This window comes from Platalea leucorodia, assembly GCF_965183815.1.
Source record: "Platalea leucorodia genome assembly, chromosome: 1".
In the NCBI taxonomy this organism is placed as follows: Eukaryota; Metazoa; Chordata; class Aves; order Pelecaniformes; family Threskiornithidae; genus Platalea; species Platalea leucorodia.
The window spans coordinates 14,675,166-14,698,926 of record NC_138823.1 but is presented as its reverse complement, the minus strand read 5'-3'; the positions used below and the strand labels follow the sequence as shown (position 1 = coordinate 14,698,926).

At 43.0% G+C, this 23,761-nt stretch overlaps 2 protein-coding genes across 2 annotated transcripts in view; one reads left to right on the top strand and one right to left on the bottom strand.

The window, feature by feature from the left end:
• Positions 1 to 12,065, top strand: part of COL14A1 (collagen type XIV alpha 1 chain) — a gene marked incomplete at both ends in the record, with an annotated part of 124,128 nt that extends 112,063 nt beyond the window's left edge. Inside the window, 3 exons of the mRNA XM_082318663.1 lie at positions 9,245 to 9,322; positions 10,219 to 10,374; positions 11,740 to 12,065. Coding sequence (XP_082174789.1) covers positions 9,245 to 9,322; positions 10,219 to 10,374; positions 11,740 to 12,065 — 560 coding nt within the window. The remainder of the gene's footprint in view (positions 1 to 9,244; positions 9,323 to 10,218; positions 10,375 to 11,739) is intronic.
• A 4,886-nt stretch (positions 12,066 to 16,951) lies between these two features.
• The window catches only part of MRPL13 (mitochondrial ribosomal protein L13), a gene marked incomplete at its 3' end in the record, with an annotated part of 39,813 nt that continues 33,003 nt past the window's right edge, over positions 16,952 to 23,761 (bottom strand). Inside the window, exon 7 of the mRNA XM_082310497.1 lies at positions 16,952 to 17,252. Within this exon, the coding sequence (XP_082166623.1) occupies positions 17,228 to 17,252 (25 nt within the window). The remainder of the gene's footprint in view (positions 17,253 to 23,761) is intronic.

Below are 23,761 nucleotides of genomic sequence, written 5' to 3'. Positions count from 1 at the left end.
GCCTAAACTGCTGAAGATTGGTGGCCTCTAATTGGGCACATCACATCACATCATACTGTCATCTTAGTAGGACTCTGAAGTAAGCTGGAGCTGTAAACGTATAAGCAAAGGAGCTTTTGGAAAATGCAGCTGCAAAACCGATAGATTCGTGTTGGGGAAACCTTGAGCTCTTCTGCTAAATTTGAAATGTGTCAGTCTCAAGATTTCTAAGTTGTGATAGTCTGAAAGGAGCAAGGTTGATAAGAAGAGGGAAAAAAATCCTAGTTTATGAGAGGCTGAGAGGATCAAGGAGAGGAAATGGTGAGGTCAGAGAGAAGTAATACAATTAACTGTTCATTTACAGTCATTCTCCTCTGTATTCTTATGTGTATGCTAGATCCCTTTCTCCTTTCCTCCTTTAGCATTGCCTAATAAAGAAACAAGCTCCATGCTTTGATTTGCTCTCTCTCTGTGCAACCCTGGCAATCTTTGGTGTAGCAGAGTAGCACTAACAGAGGTAGTACTGAGCAGATCTGTGATTGTGAAAGTGCTTTCAAGACCATCACATGAGGAAGTGACCAAAAACCCAAGAGATAAACGTGATATTCAAGAGCAATGAATTGGGATTGCTGTTGCTCCATCTAAAATGGGATTTTAAAAATGAATTGCTATGAAGGCTGTTCAGTTCAGGAGCTTAATAGTTTCAGTTCACAGCAGCCATGATGACCAGAGTTAAAGTGAACCTGTGAGTCTGTGTGGGTCCTTTCTTCCCCTCAAGACTGTAATACTAATTACCTTCTTGAAAAAAGAGGCAAGATTTAGGGTACTAGCCTCTCGGTCATGCTGCTGCCTGCTCCAGCTGTGCAAAGACCAGACACTGTCCAGAAAAAAGGAGGAATGAGGGGGTGGGAGGCAAGTAGGAAAGAAAATTGGAAGAGACAGCAAGTGAGGAACTGACTTTAAAAGTGGTGACCCGGAGAGACTGAATGCAGATTTCAGGGTAGTTGCTAAAAATACTCGTGTATTTTAACTGGCTTCTGAGGCAGGAACTGTTTAAGTACACAGAATATTTTGCTGGGGCTTCAGGAATGGAGGAACCAAAATGCCAGGCTACAAAAAAGGAAACCTGCCCAGCATTTAGCATGTATTTTCCATTGTATTTTCTGTGCTGAGGCCCAGACCCCAATGTTGTACTACTGTGAAATCACAGACTGGTTAGATATAGTCATTTAAATGAAACATGATGTGGGTTAGCCCACTGCTGATAATATCTGGGAAACAGCATTGGTAATAGATTGAGTAAAGAAAAGGTAAAAGCACATTAAAAAAAGAATATGATTCTTTTCCTGTCTCTACAGATAACTGATGTTAGAAGGGACTGATTTTGGCAGGTAGTGCTTGTGGGGAGTTTCATACTTGGTAGGGAGCAGGCACTTATTGAGCATACTTCGAGAACTATAATCAGTCAGCCAGAGCCCTCTGCAGAGTTTCATAAAATGTGATGCCAAATGTTGGGAGTGTTTTACAGTATTTATAGCTTAAAATGAGATTGTTTTAAGAAAAAAGAATCTATGTGTAAACTTAAAGACAAAATAATTGGCTTTATTTGAGTGAAAATGGTTTTTAGGACATTCACATAACTGGAGCCTTGCACAGAACCTGGAAGGAAGAGGAAGCAGCTCATTCAGAACCTAGGAAAAAATATAGAATAATTTATTAGTCCTTGAGCATTTCATTTCTTCAGAAGCAACTGAAATTTTAGATTGATAGTGTGCCTGATGTAGTAGCAGTTTATTTAACAGAAAGATACCTTTTGAGTTGTACAGACCCTCGGGATATTTCAGAATCCGTTTCTAAGGAATTGCTCTAAGCTAACCCCAAAATGCAGCAATGAAAAGTAAAAAAATATTTTTACCAGCTTCATGCTTGTGGAGATTGTTTGGAAGTTTCTTGTGCATTCCCAATTCTCACTTGATTCCTAACTACGTCTCATACAGTGAAGTGGTGGACTAAAATTCCTCTGCTTCTGGATGGAAGGGTTTTTAGTTTCCAGTGAATACAGAGAGGAGGGTAAATGGACTCAGACCCCATCCCTTGCTGTGTTCTGAAGCATTGCTTGTATTTAACTCGTTCAGCAAGTCACAATGTATAGTCCTGTCCTGAAGATCTCCAGCCAGCCACTTGGAAATCTTTATGAACAATGTGTTTCATTTCGCTGATGTCATCAGCATTTTGGTTGTATATCAACTCAGTTTAATGTTCAAAACCGGTGCCAGGTTAGCAACTCTGAAAAGTCAACCTCCACCTTTAAGTACACTGCAACAGTGACAGCAGTGTCCATAGAGCGTACTAAAAAGTAATAGACATTAGAAGGGAAAAAAGACGGGTTGGTTTGTTTAGTAGAATGTTGCTTTTTTTCCCTCAGAGTTCAAACCATTGGGGTTGCTGCAAGAACCTGTTGCTGGCTCTGAGCTGAGTGGCAAGGTGCTGGTAGAGTGGGAAGAGAAAAGGTGGGGGAGGCTAGACATTTCCTCCTGCTCACCTCTCTCGCCCACCACCCATTCAATCCCAGGCTGTGAGAAGGGGGAACTTCTGAAAGCAGCGTCTGGAGCTGGTTAGAAATCATGCACCAAAGAGCGCTTAACTGGAAAATGTCAGCAGTGAGAGATCTCGACATCAGTGAACTTCCCTGCTAACTTGCCTGGCCATTAACTTCTCTTCCCTTGTTTACCCTGTCACTCTGCCAAGCGTCAATCAGATGTTTTGGAAGGAGGCTTGGATTGAGAGAATGTCTTGGAGTTTTGTTAGAAACCTCCACTTGCACTTCTAGGTCCAGGGTGTCCCATTCCTGGACGTATTCTCTCACTACTGAGACACACTGAGCTGGTCCTTCCAAGAAAGACCACCTCGGTGAGAAAGGATAAGTCATTCTCTTGACAGATTGAGTTCTCGGTGTCTGTTGCCAGCTGAGATCTATTTTTTCCACTGTAGACAAAAGTGAATGGATTAGGATCACACTAAGACGTTTGTTATTTAGTTTCCCCAGTTGATTATTGTTTTAGCCGTACACTGTGGGGTCTTATCTGTTGTATTTTTCTAATGATGTGAAAAGAAATGTCTCTGGCAATCTCAATATCTGCTAGCAATATTAACATTTTATTGGTGCCCCAGCAGGCCATTTGAATTGGACCTGTGATTTAAAGATTAAGGAGGCCACATTGTGTTATCAGTCCCCTATAGTACATAATCCCAGATAAATTACTAGAATTTTGCTCTCTTACATATTTGCATAAATATAGGAGTTTGGAAAAAACCAAACCCAAACACTGATTATTCACAGCACTCAGCACTCATCTCTATTTTTATTTTAATTAGTGCACAGCACTGGTTTCTATTTTTATTTCAGTTAGTTCGAACATCTTTTGTTTTGATTTTATGTTTATGAACTGGGACTTATATAACAAGTGTCTGGCTTCTGAGTGCTCAGGAAGCAGTTGGACTTCTGCAAGATAATATAAAAAGCAAAGATTCGGCATGTTTTTCTCTTTTTTTAGTTATTTTTACAATACATGGGTAGTTTCCTCAACTTTGAGGAAAAGGTAAAACCTGTAGTGAAAATTACGCTAAGGCACTGCTAGCTTTCAGATGCTGTGACAATGCAGTTGTTCTGCTGCTGGGTGGACTTCTGCTCTTATGATGTGCCTTGAAGTGATGCACAAAACTTACGGCTATTCACTCCACCCCGCTACGATTAAAAGAGAATAAATACCTAAGCTGTCACTGGGAAAGTCGCTATTCTCAAGTACAGCTTCATCCATATTTGCTTTCTGGCTTCATATGAAAGAGTTAGTTAAACATGTGTTATCAAAAGCCACATGTTTACAGCTCTGATGGCAAAATTTCAATGGGATTAAATGGAACTTTTGCCAGTTGAGTCAATTAAATATTTTTATTTCCAATTTTAGCTTCATCTGGATAAAAAAAAAAAAATCACCCTGTGTATACATTATGGTTACAACTGAACGTCTTTGAAAGAGGACATTTTTGGTAGCAGTTTAGTTTTTCTTAGTTGCAATATGCAGTTCTCCTCAAAGGACAGTATTCTCTTAAAGACAAAAATAGATAAGCAATACCTAAGATTTCCTTTCTTGCAGAAACCATGGACATTTAATTTTCTTTGCTAGAGAATGTGTTCATGATCTTGGTTTTGTTTTTAATAAGTGATGCTATCAGAGGTATCTTTAGGAGAGCATTGGAAATAATTGATTTCAGTTGCTTGTGATCTCCTTGGGGCTGAACCCAAGCCATTGCTTATTTTGGATGGGGACAAGAGATAAAAAATGTGGTTAGCGGGAAGGGGGAGAGACAGTTTGATGGTATTGCTGAAGTACGTCCAGAGCACTAATATGAAAACAGTTACTGGAATTTGAAGCCACTCTAACTCAAATGACAGGTTTCGATCCACACTTTAATCCCTGAGAGTGATTAACCATCGCAGTAACTTACATGGGGAGTGATGTCTTGTCTGCTTGACTTTCTGTAAGCTATGCTCTAATGAAATGCAAAGATGACCTTGATAGAAAGCGAAATAGGTGAATTTTGAATGTTCTGTCATTTGTAGGAGGGAGACGTTAACTGTGACCAAGAGGCCAGTGAATCTGTTAACTTAGGCTCATTAAAGAGCTTTGGTGGAAAGTCCATTAGGGAAGCCCATGGAGTGCTCGATTTTAACTCACGTGAGTTTTGCCTTAGGAACAGGGTATTCTTGCTTCAGTGTTGATGTTCTCTTTCACTTGGGTAAACTTTACGGGAAGTTAGACTGAAAGAAACCTGAAGCAGACTTGTATCTTGGCCTTCAGTATGTTTCCTTTAGGAACTTGATATCCATGTGATTTCAAAGGAGGTTTGCCCTGCGCAAGAGCTTCATAACTTGTTCCAGAATGAACATTTTATTCGTAGCCTGAGTAGATTTGTTCCATATTTATCATTTCTTACTGCAGTTTATTCTGTGAACATCACACATGGCTGTGTGTTCTTGTGTGTGTAAAGAATAACAACTGAGTGCAGGGAAGGCTGTGATTTGAAAACATTGTGGCAATTGTCTTTGAAGTCACCACGTAATGTTATTGTACAGTAGGATAAGCAATGGTCCTTGTACTAAACATCTGTGTAGATTCCAGACGGTTATCATGGGCCAGTCTTCTTATGATCAAAGCAATCCGCACATACAGACTTTGCCTTTTGCAAACGGCATGCGTTTCCTTACAGGGCATGTACGGTAAGAGACATTTGCACGAGTTTACCTTGTTAAAAGGCCTGCAGCAGAAGTAGTGAATTGCAACAGAGTCGTCTCTCCGTGTGTTTGAAGCAAGCCAGGGCTAAGCAAATTTTAGGTATCTGGAAACTGCATTTGGAATGCAGGACAAGAGGTTTGCCTGAGAAATTTGTCTTTAAAATGGGTGGAGTTCAGTTGTTCATTACAGATGACGTGTTTTTTTGGCAGGTTCCCCCAGGAATATAAACATAGGTTAGAGCATATATCTGCCACCTAGGACTGCTTCTCACACACACTACGCAATGCAGTCATTCCTCAGAGGTTCTGGATAGCACTTCTGACTGAAACTGCAATCTCTGCTAACCAAATGCTGGATTGCAAACAGGACGTTCAGACTGGACTGGGAAGACAGTCTCTGATGGCAGGAATCCCATGTATTATGTTGCTAAGAATCCCAGAAGAAAAGATGTTAGCAAATTTCAAGATGCCTGAGTAATTTAAACACTTAAGACCCATTGACCTTCAGTGAGATTTAGGAGCTAGGGCTACCAAAGGCTGTGGATATAAAATTCCTGAAACTTACCTCTTGGACACTTCATAATCTGAAAATCTAAAACAGTCTGGACAAGACCAATAGCTACCTCGTACAACCACGAGGCAAGGTAGGTGTACTGCAGTACGTTAGTGCACAGCAGTCAGACACAAGTTGGCTCTGCTGTTGTTGTGAGATCACCAAAGCGGTTGTATTGACGCGCTGCTGAGCCCTTCCTTAGCAACAAGGTTGTATTAGCTCAAGGCTGCACCTTCACCAACCTGGTCACATTGCTTGTAGTAATCTCGTAGTTTGGCCAGAGGTTCCTCGTTATCTGCCTGCAAAAGGCTGGTAGGAACTAATTGAGTTGTAAGATGAAGCTGTGGTGTACAAGCAAGATAGCAAATAGGAAGATTAGATGTGAAGGAGGCTTGATAGAAGAGATGTTCCTCTCCAGCTTTTCTCCAGTGGTTAAATGGTTAGAGCACAATTTAAGGAAATTTGAAGCTGCATTCTTTTCCTACCTACTACCACCACTGGGAGAAAGTCTTGTGGTCCAGTTTGATGAATATATTCCTCTGTGTTTTGGATATTAGATATTAGGTCTGAAAAAAGGACTCCCTCTCCCTGAGAAGTTTTTGAGCAGTTAGGCTAGAGAGCCATTCTTAATCTTTTCCGCCTAATGCATCCTGAGGTGGTAGTCACTGTGAAGCATCCCTGGAAGTCAGCGTGAAGTGCCAGTCATGGGATAACAAGCTATGCGATCAGAAATCTGGCTACTGAGCATGATAGAAGCAAGAATTTGCCAGGAAGCTTGGCAGGTGATTCGGGAAATGAAGAATTATGGTAATCAAATCAATGTATTTGTATTGGGTCGAGCTGGGATGGAGATAACTTCAGAGGCATGTGTTAGAGTCTCCAGGTCAGAGCATATTCCGGGGTGCACCCTGGCACTTGGGTTCCTACACTGGTGAAAGGAATATTTGGTAACACTTCTAACGTGCTGACATAGACAGGGAGTAATGAATCAGAAAAGTGAGAAAACTCGTGGGTTGAGACAAAGACAGTTTAATGGGTAAAGCAAAAGCCGTGCACGCAAGCAAAGCAAAGCAAGGAATTCATTCACTACTCCCCATTGGCAGGCAGGTGTTCAGCCATCTCCAGGAAAGCAGGGCTCCGTCACACGTAATGGTAACTTGGGAAGACAAATGCCATCACTCTGAACGTCCCCCCATTCCTTCTTCTTCCCCCAGCTTTATACGCTGAGCATGATGTCACATGGTGTGGGATATCCCTGTGGTCAGCTGGGGGCAGCTGTCCCAGCTCTGTCCCCTCCCAACTCCTTGAGCACCCCCAGCCTGGTCACTGGTGGGGTGGGGTGAGAAGCAGAAAAGGCCTTGACTCTGTGTAAGCACTGCTCAGCAGTAATGAAAACGTCTCTGTATTATCAACACTGTTTCCAACACAAATCCAAAACACGGCCCTGTACCAGCTACTATGAAGAAAATTAACTCCATCCCAGCCACAACCAGCACACTTGTCCAATATCCTCTAGAAGCAAGAAGGAGATACCTGCTATTTGCAAAGTAATGGTGTAAACATCACCCAGATGATCACACCTGCTCTCTTTTGCCACTTCCTGCTGATTCAGTTTGGCCATGGTATTTCTTCTCTTGGTGGCCAAGTCTCTCCTGTAAAAAACAGTGTTACTAGAGTCACTTGGAAAGCTCTGGAGACCCGCTACGGGAAAATGCTCTGGGTTATAGTTGTATAATTTCTCTATGATAAAATAACTGGTCACCAAAAGACATGTTCTTTTAACTCAGCAACAAAATTGTGCAACCAAAGGAAATAAAAGGTGCAAAATGGAAACGGGACATACTTAAACTATGCCAGAACAGTGGCAAAAAGCCCTGTAGAGGTAAGACAAAGAGCTCATCAAGCTTTGGTTAAAAACGCTCAGTGTGGAGTTACTGATTGCAGTGGTGTGGCCTGTGTTTCCCCGGTCATTGGGCTACATGATATATTGCCCTGGAAGCCACCTGTTCTGCAGAAGACCTAGAACTCCTCAGCAAATACCGAATCCCCTGTAATTCAGTAGACTCTTATTTTGTAAACTCAATGTGAGCAATTTTTTGTCAGTGATGTGTTTTAATTACCCCCCAGCCCCCGCCCCCCGTCCCCCCCCCCCCCCCCCCCCCCGTTAAGAACTTGTTCTTATTTATTTGCTTCCATCAGAAATTAGCTTAGGAAGGAAAAAAAAAAAAATCTTCTGTGGCTCCTTGCAAGAATGAGGTGTCCTTCCGATGTTTTTCCCTAAGAGGTGATAGTTACCTGAGCAGAAGGGGAGGAAGGAGGCCAGTCAGTTGAAATTGTAGACACTGCCTCATCAAGGGCAGCAGCTGTTTTCTTTCTACTTTGTTTTTGTGAAGGTGCTCTACATGGGCTTTGATTCTGTGCAAGTGTGGAAGCTGCGAAGCAGTGTGAGCAATTACCAGTGCTGGGAGGTCTGGAAAATGGGGGGAAAGTCCCACAAACCAGCCTGGATTTGGTGTCTTTGAACCATCCAAATCAAACACAGACTTTATGAGAGTTTCCAAGACGCCGGTGGAAACTCAGGGTCTGGAATTTGTAGTTTTGACACCTACTTTAGTTCGACACCGTTCATTGTGATCGCTGCCTATAGAAAGTGTTTTTATAGGATGCCATAGTGGTAGTGGAGAAGGAGATGGAAAGCTGGAAGAAGGCAGTGCCTTCCCTGGATTACTAGATCTTTGATCTCCATGGATCAGACCCAACAATAAAAATTTAGGGCCACGAGCAAGTGCAGGAACACAACTGGATGATGCTGGAACATCAGAATTTCGTGACTGGGAAACTCTTAGATCGGGCTTCAATTGGGGGAACAGATTGTCACTGTGCTGAAACTCCTTTCTTGCGTTTTAGCAAGACCCTGCAATAATCCACGATAACTCTCTCCGTTTATGCATAGAACCATCTTCTGCTGAACCACTGTTTGGTGGGTGAATGTTTGAAGGAAAATTGGCTGTGGCATTAAAAACTTGACTTTTCTGGGCCGCACACTAACTTATAGACAGCGTTGTGGTGCTCTGAGGATTCTTCTGACTTACAGTAGTTGTACCTTGGTATAGTCCAGAGGCAGCTTTCCAGCAGGACGTGCAGCCTGGAGCCTGGCCGATGCCTCTGCATACCACCTCGATGAAACCTCCATGGCAGCGGGAATGTTTAAGACCCCAGGAATGCCATGTTTCCCTTGAGAGGCTGTCAGGGAAGGAAGGGAAAAAGAACCAAACAATTCTTTATTTTTACCTCCTTCCTTCTCTGCCATCTGTTTTTAGATGAAAAATAACTTATGGAACCATAATCCTGGTTAAATAATAAACACTGCACACAGTTTTGTTCAAACTGTGACGCTGATCAGAGTACTATTTCCTCAGGTTTACCAGGCGAGAAAGGAGAAAAAGGCAATCCAGGTGTTGGAACACAAGGACCCCGAGGCCCACCAGGATCTACAGGTAAAGTTGTTACTTTTGGGACACCTGCATTAGACCCCTCTGACCTGGGTGGGAAGCAGCTACGACCTGCATGGCTCTGTCCTCCACTCCTCAGGCTTAAGCAGCGGCAAAGTCAGTACTTACGAACTGTCATAATTTTATTACTATGTAGTATGACCTTGTGATGTGTCACATGATGGTGTCATCAGTCACAAGTATTTTCCTTTTCCCTGCGATAAACTGCTTTTCCAAAACCACCCTTCTTAAAGTTTTAATGATTTTTTTTTTCAGAGATGGAGTCTGGAAGGGAAAAAATTAATCTCGATTAATTGCATTTGTTTTCCCATTGACTCAAGGTCATACCTAACTGTAACTTGACAGAGAAATGTATATTAATTAAGCACATTAATCACGGGGATTTATATTTAGCTCCTGAAAAAGCACCGTAAAATTGCATTGCCTCCGTTAGGATTTTCTGGCCATTAGAGCACTGGTATCCAGGCACAGCATTACCCAGAAACTGTATCAAAAGGGAGCGGGTGAATCAGGAGCTGCACAGGCATCCAGGGCTGTCTTCCCCCCATGAAACTGCCTTTCCGAACGCCTGACGCTTGGTGAAGCATTTGCTCTAGTGTAAATTTCTGGAAAGCTGTCTCTGGCACGGAAGACGAAGCAGCGGCCAGAGAGGAGGCTCGTCGGGAGCGGGTTCCTTGCCAGAGGAAGGCTGCAGCCTTTCCCTCGGCTTGCCCGGGGGAGTCGGAGCCAGGATGCCCAGCTCCTCTGCCCAGACCATCTCCTGGAAGTGTTTGTAGCACGCTCAGTGCCGTGGTTTCCAAGCACCTGACCTGCCAAGGGGGCCTCAACTCGCTGCTTATGAAAGGCGCTGCTCAGATGTTTCATCTCCCCCTTCTATGCAGGACCTCCAGGAGAAAGTCGAACTGGCAGTCCGGGACCACCGGGTTCTCCAGGCCCGCGAGGTCCCGCCGGTCACATGGGGCCCCCGGGCTCGCAGGGGCCTTCTGGCCCGCCGGGCTACTGCGATCCGTCCTCCTGCGCTGGTTACGGCATGGGAGGTGAGTAGTCAGGGGTCGGGGCGGCTGCCGTTTGCAGAGGCGGGGGTGGTGTTTTCTAACAGCCAAAGTAAGATGGAGGTACCGGTGAACCTTGCGCTAAAACGTGGTAGCTCCCTAAAACGTGCGTGTCCAGTGCTGCTGTAGCTCGTGGGGCTGCAGCACGACGAGAAGGTGACCCCAGCACAGCGAGCAAAGGAAGCCGCCATCTGACCCCGGCCTGTGAAACGGGTCCTGCGTAGTGGGTTTTTGTCCTGTGCGTGTTTGTGTAGTTGTACGAGCCTGCTCCACCTCAGCTGAACAGACTGTGCGTTCAACCCCCACCTCCTCACGCTCCTGACAGCAGAGTTTTTACGTTTGTAGTCTTTCAAACGTGTCGCTCGACTTCCTCTCCCGTGTGCCTCCGAATGGCATGAGAGCATGACCCTTACTAAACCCCTGGTAGCGTAACCTGACACAGGGATGCACGTGTCCGTCATTAACCAGCGAAGCAATCTGGAGAAAATGATTCTTTCTACATTTCTCTGTGTCTTACTTTCCCGTCTCGTTATAGCACGGAGAGGCCATGGGAGGAAGTTAACACAATTACCAAAAACTATGTCGCCCAACCTAAAATCCAAATCTATTGGTAAAGCGCTAGTTACGACAAATGTTACACATAAGGCATATCTGTTTGATGTTGACGGTTTAATCTGCCCGTGAGCTGATTTGTATGTTTTACTTACCTGAATGTTTTTGTTGTCGTCTCTTCCTATCCTTTTCTCCTCACTTCCCCTGCCCGTCGTTCCTCTCCTGTTCGAAGGCCCAATCCCTTACAATGGCTACCAATCCAGAAGGTGAAAGGCTCATTATGGTTCAGGTCTCCTTTGGCTGAAGGTCAGAGATGGATGCTGAACTGCTCTCTGCTTTCCATCAGTGACATTGACTACCACTAATGAACTCCCTAGCTGCTGTACATGCACTTAGCTTCCTTGCACTGCTAAAAAGTCTCGCCTGACCCATTTTGCCCGTTAATCGTGTATTCTAGCCCGTAATTGGAATAAGCTAAAGCAGGCAGATTGTGCGGTGTATAATAAGCACAGTGTTACAACTGGACGTTTGACAAATTCTGGTGGTGGTTTCCAACTAACCTGGCTGTCTGTTGGTGGGCTTCCAATCGCTCCAGCTTATTAATGTTGTTAAATGTTTTCACTGTTCCTTTATGTGAATAAAAGATGTGTATTTAAAGATTATATATATATATACTCACACGCATTATATATAAATATATCTCTATATAAAATGTCAATTTCCTAATGAGTGCTTTAATTTTCTGCCCCCCTTCTCCTGTGTTAACCGTATGCGTACTCTTGGTGGTGGTGGGTTAAGGTGGATACGGTGAGCCAACCGATCAAGACATCCCCGTAGTGCAGTTGCCACATAACTCCTACCAAATCTATGACCCCGAGGACCTTTACGATGGTGAGCAACAGCCGTACGTAGTTCACGGGTCCTACCCCTTACCGTCCCCATACTCCCAGTCCTCCTATCCATCACCTCATCTTGCTCAACCAGAGTTTACTCCTGTTCGAGAAGAGATGGAAGCCGTTGAACTGAGATCCCCAGGAATCAGTCGCTTCACAAGGAAGATAGCCAAAAGGAGCGTCAAGACTCCAGCACGCAAAAGGGCGAACGGAAAAAAGCCCTCTCAATGAACTGTTTAAAAAAGGGAAACATTTGATCCGCATCCGTGCTTGGCCTTTTGTCCAGGTGCCTAACCTGTCACGGAAGATGTTTACAGGCTCTTATATTAAAGGAGAAAAAAAATGTACCTGGCCAGGTGACACGACAAATAACGGTAATTATCTTGCATGCCAGAAGCTTAGTATGTTAGTGGGTTGGTGCTAGATGATGATGAAGGGTCACTTGTAGATCTGTCTCTGGAGTACTGTTCCGTACGCTCTGCAAAACCCGCAGCAGGCTGTTGGCGTACGTAGAACCATTCAGAAAAGTTAATGTGTTTTTTTTTTATCCATGTTTTTCCAGTTGATTATGTTCTGGTAGTTTTGGATGAATTGCTTGACTAGCAGAGTAACCCTACTAAATTCACCGGAGAACAATGCGTAATCTGGTTGCCCTGAACCCAGCTATTACTTTTGCAAAGAAATCTTATGTTAATGGAGTATTTTTTTAACCCACATTATATAAATACGCAAGAATGTTCCGTGGGAGCACACTGATAATTTATTGTGAACCTCTCTCATTTCTGTTTTGTATGCAAATAAAAGTGGCAAGCTTTTATATGTTAATTCCGTATTTGATTGATTTTTAACTTGGAACAATTGTATAGATCTTTGGGGAAGAGAATGTAAAGAGAAGAAAATACATTTTCCTTTTTCAACACTTTGGGCAACAGTTTTATTTTAAAGGCTATAGGCACTTAGTATGAACAGCATTTAGCCTTAGTTTTAAAATTATAGATGAATAAGTGTAGACGCCCACAGCTGTCGCTATCCCAGGGAAAGTTCGAGTTCTGTGGCTCTGCAACCTTCTGTGCTGTCTTCCTCTTTTCCCATTCTCTCTCTCCCCCCTAACTCCCACCACTTCCTTGGAGAAAGGTGAACAAGGCTGATGGAAATGTGAGTTGAATGTCATTTCCTTCCCTGGACTTGCATTTAAAGTAGAAGAAGGTGGAAAAGCATCGCGTAACTCACAGACTTGATCTGTAAGCCGCTCAACCCCAGCTTACAGAATACTGAGCGTGGCTGTGTGTGCACGCATGTACGTAGCGCAGCCTGGCAGGCACTGCTGACAGAGATTACTAAAACTAAATACAGGTTAGGGGCGCATCACGTGATTAATTTACCTGCTTGCACTTCGCTGTGTGAACTTACCCCGACCGGTACTCTGTACCGCGTCCAGCTCTGGGGCCCTCAGCACGGGAAGGACACGGACCTGTTGGAGCGGGTCCAGAGGTGGGACACAAAACTGATGGGAGGGATGGAGCACCTCTGCTATGAGGAAAGGCTGAGAGAGCTGGGGTTGTTCAGCCTGGAGAAGAGAAGGCTGCGGGGAGACCTTATTGCGGCCTTTCAGTACTTAAAGGGGGCTTATAAGAAAGATGGGGACAGACTTTTTAGCAGGGCCAATAGTGATAGGGGTAATGGTTTTAAACTGAAAGAGAGTAGATTCAGACTAGGAATAAGGAAGACATTTTTTACAATGAGGGAGGTGAAACACTGGCACAGGTTGCCCAGAGGGGTCGTAGCTGCCCCATCCCTGGAAACATTCAAGGCCAGGCTGGATGGGGCTCTGAGCAACCTGATGGAGTTGTAGATGTCCCTGCCCATGGCAGGGACCTTTAAAGGTCCCTTCTGTGATTCTGTGACTGTGAACCCTCTCCCTGCCCCCTTCCCCACGTGTTGTGCCAACACCTTCTGGAGGCCCCCCCGTGACGTGCCGAAGCGTAGGGCCTGTGGGAGCGACCTGAGAAGGTCACTGATGGAAAATCAGCGTTCAGGTGCTTCTGCCTGTGTTGCCTCAGCCAGGCTTTGAGCCTGCCGTTACCGTTCGTAGCTAATCTGCACCCCCGGCTGGCTGCCCAGCAACGCTATAGCCAAACCTCAGGTTCCTGCGGGCCCAGGCAGAGCGGCGGGGCAAAACCAGGGACGCAGGGAAGACAGCACAGCCGCAGTCAAGCGCTGCAAAACAAGGCAATTGGTGTTATTTGCCCCGCATTTGAAATGAACAGCACCGGCCTGAGCAAAGCCCCGAGGCTGCCCGTGCTGCGCCAGCCCCTGCACGGGCTGGGGAGCGGCTGGAAGCAGCGCGGCTCCCTTCTGCCCGCGGGGAGCCCGGTGCCCCCGGCTGCGGGACAGGCACCCGACCGGCTGCCACCGCCGCCACCTTCCCCTCGCGCCGCACGGGGCCTACGTGCACCGAATCAAACAGAGAGATTACTTGGGGGTATTAAAGTAGGCATACTCACCACAATGTTATAACTAACTTAATTTATGTACTAAAGCACAGCCTTTAAGGGCACTAGTTAACGTGCTTTAACAACTTTGTATCTATACTGACGTTTACTGGCACCCCGCTAACCGGAGTGCTGCATGTGTCGCTGGTCATACGTTCACTTGCTGGCTATACCTCGGTAATAAAAAGTAACTGGTGGGCACTACCAAGTTATACAAATATTATTCGGGATTTGTATGTTCGCCAAAAAAAGTAAGACACAGACACATATGGTCAACGTTTTCTCCAAAAATCCAGTCTCTGAATAATCAGGAGTGTCTCGTATTTTTCCAGACGGCCCAAGAAACTGAAGTTGCTGACTGTGAAGTATTTAGCACATGATGAACAGCTGATGCCACCCAGATCTTACCAATAAAGTATATGTACTGAGTCCTTACACAAAAAAAGAGCATTTACTTTAACCTACTGCTTTTAAAAATACTTTTACTACTTAATTAAATGTGGTTACTGACTTGGAAATGGAAGTCTGCACGTTCACTGGATAGGAACGTTTCCTGGGGTAAGCGCATCAGAATGCCAACGAAATGCCCGATACCACACCATTATTTCATATCATGAAATATGATTATAAATAAAACGTTTTTCCTCCTATGTGATGCTTGTATACAACAGATACAGGAAACACAAATTTTCCTCACCAAACATTGCAACATTTGGCAGACAAGGTATCAGCTCCTTCTACTATACAGAAAACAACCGGTGCTTCATTTGTTTACACAACAGCTCTGGCCTGAAGGTTGTCTGTGCAGAAAAGCAGTAATGAACTTCAGCGAAGTAATTTGCAGAAGCAAAATAACTTTTAAAACTTATTTTGCATCATTCAACACCTCAGTTTAGTTTCCACATTTGGTTTCTGTAAGAAAAATGTTGCTGCTTCATTCTTTAATACGTTCTTTAAGTAAGGCAGGCACGTTCCTGTGATTTGAATCAAAATCAGACTTGGGCTTAAGAGGAGGAAAAAAGGAAGAGTATCTCCATATGATCTGCCTTCACTGTCTGTTATTTCAGTAAGCTGTTTAACAAAATCCATGCTATGTGGGGTTGTCAGCAGACCTGCTCCTGTAGAAGAAAAGCCACTTAAGAAAACAGGCTGCGCAGCCCCAAATGGACGTTCTCGTTGGTGAACAGCACTGCGAGTCCCAAGCGTGCCGCCTTCAAAGCTGGGCCCAGGCGGAGGGGCGTTCTGCTTGCCTGCCTGCTTAGGCAGACAGAGCGCTACGGATATCAGCTCTCCTGCTGACAACCACGTAACATCTCCATATGAAGAATGAAATAGTATTAGGAATATATTTAATACCATTCAGCATCTAGAAAGTAGAGGAGAGTCAACCCTGATGTTGTCATTCAGCACACTAGAAATTTAAGTGCAGAGCAGACTAACAGAAGTCTGAAAAACAGTAAGATTATTAAAAAAAGAAATTGGTTCTCATTCTGTTCATTACTTGCCTACGCTCCTTACGCCGTTCCTGGAGGTACACCTTTCCCACCAACACGGCTTGCTGTTTGGATGCGATCTAGCAGCCAGTATCGCCTCTGAAATGCATGCTGTCCTTGCTGCTCTGCAGTATTCCAGCAATATGTTCTGTTGGAACGGAAACGCCACTCCTCCAGCATCCAAGAGATTCCAGACGCTGTAAAATGCCACAATCTTCTTCCCTGTAGCAAACAGGCCCTCTGGAAGCACAGACTGATTCCCCCTCGGCTTCATTTTTGGTGTTCCAAGCACACCATGTGGCATTCCATATCAAAAGACGGCCAAAGCTTCAGGGTGAAAAATTATGGTCGGTGACCTACTACTTCTTTGCTCATAATGAACAGGCTAAACTACAGGCAAAGCATGCTGTGCAGAAGAACTCTTTCGAGAAGGTCGCTGAAGACTGCGAGATAGATAAACTCCCACAGGACATAAAAAATGACCATCAGAACTCTCACCACCTCCTCATTCCTCCAAGATGCATCTTCTAACAGTATTTTTCTTATCTCTAACAGGACTACAGTATGCATGGACACATATTTGGTACCTGCACTCCTTCCTCTGAAGAGTTACGTTTTTCTAATGTAATTTGGCTCTGGAATACGTTTGATTTTGCTTACCACCACCACGGTAAGTCAGTGTGTATATTCACCTAAAAAGACAAGGAAACTGCAGGCCTGCATAGACATGCATTCAGCAAAACCTAACCATTAATTTCATACAGTGTACACACTCCGCAGTCTAGAAAATGCTTTCAGAAGAACCGCACAGTATATTACAGAAGGAATAAACAGCTCAAACCTTTGGTTTTTTACCTCCCCCAAAGAGAGAACGAGTTCTGCATGAACAATTCCCTTTTTCTGAACTAGGACTGGCATTCTCTCATTGAACAGGCTGTGTAAGGATGGCTCACCTGCTTTAGCAGAAAAACAACTCAGGTTATTTACCAGCAGTGTGCCATTCGTGGCAGCTCTATGACCGTAATTATTCGCTGCTCTTATTGCATGGAAATCAAGCTTTGCTACTTCTAGAGTGAGAGACTTCATTTCAGTAAACAATGTACTGTTTCCATGAGATGTAAATATTCATTAAAAATGTATCAATTCTTTAATAATAGTGTTAAAGCAAATGCAATTAACAAATACCAGCTCATACAACCCAGAGTACAGGTGGCATTAACAACATAATATCTATTCTTAGCGGTTTCAAATACAATAATTTTTATAATCTTTCTAAATAAAGTTTGCTAACACCTGTCAAAAACATTCTGTATAGAAGGGTTGACTGAGGTCCACAGAGGCTTCCATGTCAGAAGAAGTTTTTTCAAGGAGAAGAGACATTCCTGATGGCAGTTCTTCTTTATTGTTATTACTTCCTTCGAAAATCTTTAGGTCTGGCGGGAAAAAAAAGAAGTGCTTTAAGAAATGTATGGGAACTACAGTGGCTTTGCTTTAAGGTTGAAATAACAGCCATATCTATTTTTATTTCCTTATTCTGGTGTTTGAAGTTTTTTGGTGATAAATATTTTCTGGATTACATCAAAAGGATAGAACAAGTCAAAGCAGTTTACTAAGACCTCTAAGAATTCACAGACATCAGGACTAGTTGGTCAAGGTGTTTCTTATGAGCCACTCCTAACTTTCCTAAGCAAAACAAAAAGCATCTCTAACTGTATACAGTCTCACAATGACTTTAAACACTAGAATTAATTTGTCTCCACTTCTAAAAAATGAATAACCCATGCATAAGATGGCAAGTTTTCAGTTAACAGCATAGCCCACCACAACACTACTAGAATAATTAAAACCGATGATTTAAAAGAAAAACCTACTTTGAATCTTAAAGGTTCTGCAATCCCTTCTGCTTGGATGGCAAATGTGGAAAACATTCAGACAACAGACTGCTGTTTGCAGTCCTCTGCCATTTCCTACGCAAGCACATGTCACTCACTCTGCCTGCCACACATCCACCGGCCGCAGAAACCACGTTCTCCCTGAACCTACAAGGCACAGGATCAGACTAGATCATGGTTTTTAGAAGAATGCTAAGTTTGAGGGCAGGCTGCAAGCCTACATCCTAAACAGATCCTGCGTGCCCAGTGTGAACGGGCTGCTCGGCACAGCGCACTGCGCCCACGCGCAAACACACCGCCTGCAACGGTACGACCTGTTATAAATACAGCAGCCCTTTATTCCTGACTCTTCTTGACCGCTTCTCTCATATACAGATCAAAACAGGTAACATGAACTGTGTCTCACTAGAATGGAACAAGAGATGTAGTTACAAAGGTTTTGTGAACATGTGACGGGATACTAGGTCAGCGGATTTGCCGTGAAGTTGAATGAAAACCAAGTCTGGAATACAGGAAAAGCTGCAATCCACAACAGTAAACCAAGCTGAATTTACAACGGTGGTAAATTTTATCGCTGATTTTGTTCATCAATGCAAATTACAAGCAGATAGCAATGGATGCAGGGAGCTTACTTTGGAGACAGAGAGTTTAGATGGCTGCAGAGATGCTATACAGAAATCTAATACTTAATTAGTCATTAAAATAATACATTGCAGATCTAGCCTTTTTCAACCAACAGCACTGCAAAGTGAAGTCATTCATGCAATTCTCGTACAAGCCTGTAGGATCTTATGCGAAAGCAACTCCGGAATTCAGTCTGTGCTATTTCAAGTGTATCATACAAAATTTGATGATTATATGAATTTTAAAGAACAACTATAAAGACAAGCTAGTGTTCACACTGTACTGAATCACAAAGCTTCTTTGTTTTCCATTTAAATGATATTTTCTGCATTAACGTTTGGACTTGTACCTTTTGTGCATGAAAGAACTGCTGTAAGCACCATATCCATTGTTTACATACTTGCTTAATGTTGGACTTGAATGTACTCAACGTTTGATGGCAAGTATGCATGGGAAAGTCAAGTAACCTAGAATCCTGGATTTCAGTCCTCAAAAATGTTCCACATTTTGTTACTCAGATCTCACCCCTGCATACCAGAACATGTATTTCATTATATCAGGCTGTTTGTGGTGTACCAAGAAAGCAGGATTTTGAAAAATTCTCAGCAGTGATTTAGCAAAAGTTTTATCACTGCATCCATCCTAGATGGGTGGACCAATGCTGAAGGATTTCAGAGATGCAGCATGGTAACGACCTCATTGTCTTGCAACTTACAGTTATTACTCTTTTTTACAGGCCAATTCATCCACTTGCACATCGCTCAAAGGATTTTGCATTCTTTGAATGGCACATTTAAAACTTCAATCTAGGGTTACACTGGAGTGCTGCAGAGCTAGGGATCTGACAGAACTTTGTTCTTGGCTGAAAATCCGATTTTTATATATTTTTTTTTCTTGCTAGAAATCTGTATTTCAACCTTAATGCTTGTTGTCTTAAAGCTAAATGCATAAAACACTGGACTCTCAGTTTGCAGCCTTACAAAGTTAATGAAGCTTAAAGGCAGAATTTTCTACACTGAAAACACTTGTGTGAACAAATATAAAAGTTTTTAAAGCCTTTTGTATTGCCACAGTAGGCTTTTATACCTACTAGTACTTGGCTTTTGGAGGCCACAATCTCTGCTTTTAAAGAGTCTTTGGCACTAGGAAAGCTAAGCCTTGAAAAACACTGCCTTTGGCAAAAGTGTTATAAATATTTTGTCAGACGAAGAATATGAACCCACAAAAAACCTTGTCTACTCAGAGAGAATTATGAATTACTTGTGAACACCAATGGATAACTGCTCATTGAGAAATGACATCAATCCAGGCAAAAGTGTTCTTCTTCGATGGCAGCGCTTCTGCCCCTCCTCAGCAAAGCACTGAGATTACGCATTTGGAACAAAGGAAATGGTATCTTCTGGAAGAGATGGGTCAGAAATTTACCCAAAGGCAACACTGCACATAGCTGCTTCTCTCTCTCTCTCTTTTTTTTTTTTAAGTCAACATTCATGGGGAAAAAAATTCTGCTGTATGTTGACAGCAGGCTTCCAAGACAAGGGGAAGACAGGAGGCAGAATGTGGGACCTTGCATCTCTGAAATCAGTACTGAAAGGCAAAGTATTACAGGTTCGCTGAAAATATGCAACTTTATTCTGTGCAGCAGATTCTGCCACCAAAGCACAGAAAAAATATTTGTCCCACTAACATTTTATACTGCACATAAAAAGCATTAAGACACAGTCCAGTGAATTCTAGGCAAAATACTCAGCAAATTAAATTAACATCCAATTACGCCGTGGCTCTCAGTGCTTCCCTCTCTTAACAAATACTTTACCATTGAATAAAAGAAACTGAAGAGCTGGTCCTAAGGTCTGATTACAGATTTGAAATAAATCTCTTCAATTCTCCCAACTTTTTTCCATACTCACAGCTGTCAGAAGAGGAATACAGGTGATGCAAAATTCTGACAATCCACAGTTGTTGAACCTTACAAAACAGGTAAACCTGCACATAGGTACAAGTTCATAGGATCAGTTTTTACTATGGAAAACAAAAGGTTCTTAGTGGTCCCCACTGTAACTGGTAGCACTGTCTTCTTCCAGAAACTCTGCAGAATTAAGGTATTCCACACAAATGTTGTCTTTTGGTACGGTTGCCAGCCCTACACTCTTGAGTGCTGAAGAAATCAAGTGGACCAAGAGAGTTTTCCCATTTACAGGGAAGCTGTAACTTTTTAGCTCTGTACCCATTTCAAGAAATAAGACTGAGGTCAAACTAAACTCCAGAACATGGGCTAAGAGTTTCTCTAGAGGCACAATAGGTCTGGTTCAGTCTGTTTTACAATCTGATTCCTCTCACACATATACCTGAGCATTCCTCTTTGTAAACCAATACTCTACAAAGCTTTTCTACTCAGATATGTCAAATTCCTAAATAGCCTTGAATTTGCCTTCATTATGAAAAGAACTGCTATTCTGATCTCTTGATCAATGACAGCTGTTAACGGTAATAATTTCAGCAAGTGTTAATCCAGTCTACCATACAGAGAAACCGTACAATATCAAGAGTGAATATGCATGCCTTTCAAAAACAATTTCTGAAACTAAGTCCCATTATGTAACAAAATAAGCCAAATGCCTCCTTAAAACATCAAAATCACAGCTATAGGCACCTACAGTTTGTGTCTTTTTAGCCTCCACCATAACTCCCACACTAGAGAAGCTTCATCACTAACAGCAGTAACACTACTGCTGCATATGCTGTATTATAAATCCTACAGCTAAAAATACGGCAAGTCCTGTGACATTGCAAGTTTACGATTCTGTAGAAAGCAGAAAAAAACACTGCATAATATTTACTCAAGAAACAAGTTATTCAGAGCATATGAGAAAGCAGAACTGAAGGCAGATTAACAAGACTGAACTGTTAGTGTTAATTTCAAAATGGAAAGTGAGATAATAAAGACAATCTTCACCCAAAAATCCTTTAATACATTATATCACTCTCTCAAAAAGATGTCGAAATTAGAAAACAAAAGTTCTCAACCTCCTGATCTGCCTGTTTAGAATTTATTCAAGGTAGCTACAGATCCTGAATAAAATTCCTAAGAGGAAAATGGTGGGAATTCTGCCAATTCTGCCTCGCTCGCTACTACAAACTACTTTCAGCATGCTAGTTAGCAAATACAGAGCGACCTCCAAGAAAGGGATCTGTGACCTACCCGTGGCCTGTAAAGACCCTATATGCAGCCTGCAGAACTACACGCTCAGCAGAGTGGAGAAAGGAATAGGACAACTGGTTTATAAAATTAAGAGGAGTTTGTTTCATATTCTAAAGATAAAGGACTTGAACATCCTATAAGGCTTTGTAAATCCAGATATTCTTTTCCTATCTATTATCTGCATGCAATGGAAGTCAAGGGCTATTGTGCATTGTGCACAAAGGATGAAGTTCACTTGTGAACTAACTGCTAAAGGCTGGATCTACAACACTCAATGGAATAGTCAAAATGTTGGTGGAATTAAGGATCAAATGGAACAGTGTGCTACGCTTAAGGGATTCTGAAGACACCCTATACATTAAGGTTATTTTTAGTGATTAAAAAATCAGAGGAATTTGTGAAATCTCACTGAAACACAAAGCTGACTTATTCTTTCTAGAAATTAGAGCCGGGCAGATATATTAGCAAACTCAAAAGATTAGTTGGAGGGGCTAATTCAGATGTGCAAATGCTTCAGATGCCATTCACCTACCAATGTTTTGGGGTCCTGGTGGACAGAAAGTTGAACATGAGCCAGCAATGTGCCCTTGCTGCAAAGAAGGCAAACGGTGCCTTGGGCTGCATTAGGCAAAGTACTGCCAGCAGGTCGAGGGAGGTGATCCTTCCCCTCTACTCAGCGATGGTGAGGCCACACCTCGAGCACTGTGTCCAGTTCTGGGCTCCCCCGTACAAGAGAGACATGGACAGAGTGGAAAGTCCAATGAAGGGCTACAAAGATGATTATGGGACTGGAGCACCTCACATATGAGAAAAGCCTGACAGAGCTGTGATTTCAGCCTGGAGAAGAGAAGGCTCAGGGGGATCTCATCAAAGTATATAAATACCTGAAGGGAGGGTGCAAAGGGGATGGAGCCAGGCTCTTTTCAGTGGAGCCCACTGACAGGACCAGAGGCAATGGGCACAAACCGAAACACAGGACGTACCATCTGAACATCAGGAAACGCTTTTTTACTACGAGGGTGACCGAGCACTGGAGCAGGTTGCCCAGAAAGGTTGTGGAGTCTCCATCCTTGGTGATACTCAAAAGCTGTCTGGACACAGTCCTAGGCAATTGGCTCTAAGGGGCCTTGCTTGAGTTGAGGGGTTGGACCAGACGACCCCCAGAGGTCCTTTCCAACCAATTGGTCTGTTGTAATACAATGATGCAGTTAGAATTGCTTTTCAGACAAATCTGTAACTGTATGAAATCTGCACAGACACTGAAGACAGAATTCACAATGGCAAGCTTTAGCCTAAGGAGGTAAGTCTCTTCAAGTCATCTCTAAAGTCAGTGAAGAAAGGCAGGGCTTCCCCAGAGTACTTTAAGTAAAGATCCATTTTATTTATTCTATATGGAGCTTAAACTACCTGTGCTAAATTAATATTCAAGTTTCGTGATCATACATGTTAGAAGAATAACTTAAGCAGCTTCCCTAACAACCCCCCCCCCCCCCCAATGTACACTACTTTGTGCAGCTGCATAAAACAAGGTTATCTTTAATCTAGGTCAGTTCCCTGATTCTCTTTATTTGTTGCTACACAAGCAGAATGGAAAGGCGGGAAAAGTGATGGATGATACTTTAAAAACAGCCTTTTTGCCAGAAGAAATGCTCATGAAGCTATGACCTCAGCCTCTGAATATCTCAGATGGCAAACAGAAACTAACAGTGCAAAAAGACCTATCTGCATAGTTGCAACTATGATGGGACCTCCCCTCCCCATAATATTCAATATTCTTTTTCAGTATGATGTGAAATGTGCTCTTCCTAGGGTATTTTTCCTGTCAAACTGGACAGAACAGAGACACTTTCCAAAAGTTAAATGAGTTCAATTTTCAACTCCTGGAGTGAATATTTCTTTCCATCAAGTCTGAACAGACTTGCTGCACAGTTCCATCTTTATTAAATTCTTGTCAGCACATTCCAGCAAAGGCTTTTCCCTTTGCCTAGCAATGTTTTGTGGAGGTAAAACAGCCTCACTAAAAATAAAACAAAATAAAGGGGGCTGCTACTCTATGAAGGCCAAATCTAAGTAATGACCAGTCTGCATTATACTGCAACTATCTTGATTTCAAAAAAATATAGGCCAACCGCACCACCTTATTTCTAGGCAAGTGAAAGAACACCTTGTAATACAGTCCTTACAGCAGAGAGATGAAAAATAGCATTACTTACCTCAAACAAAT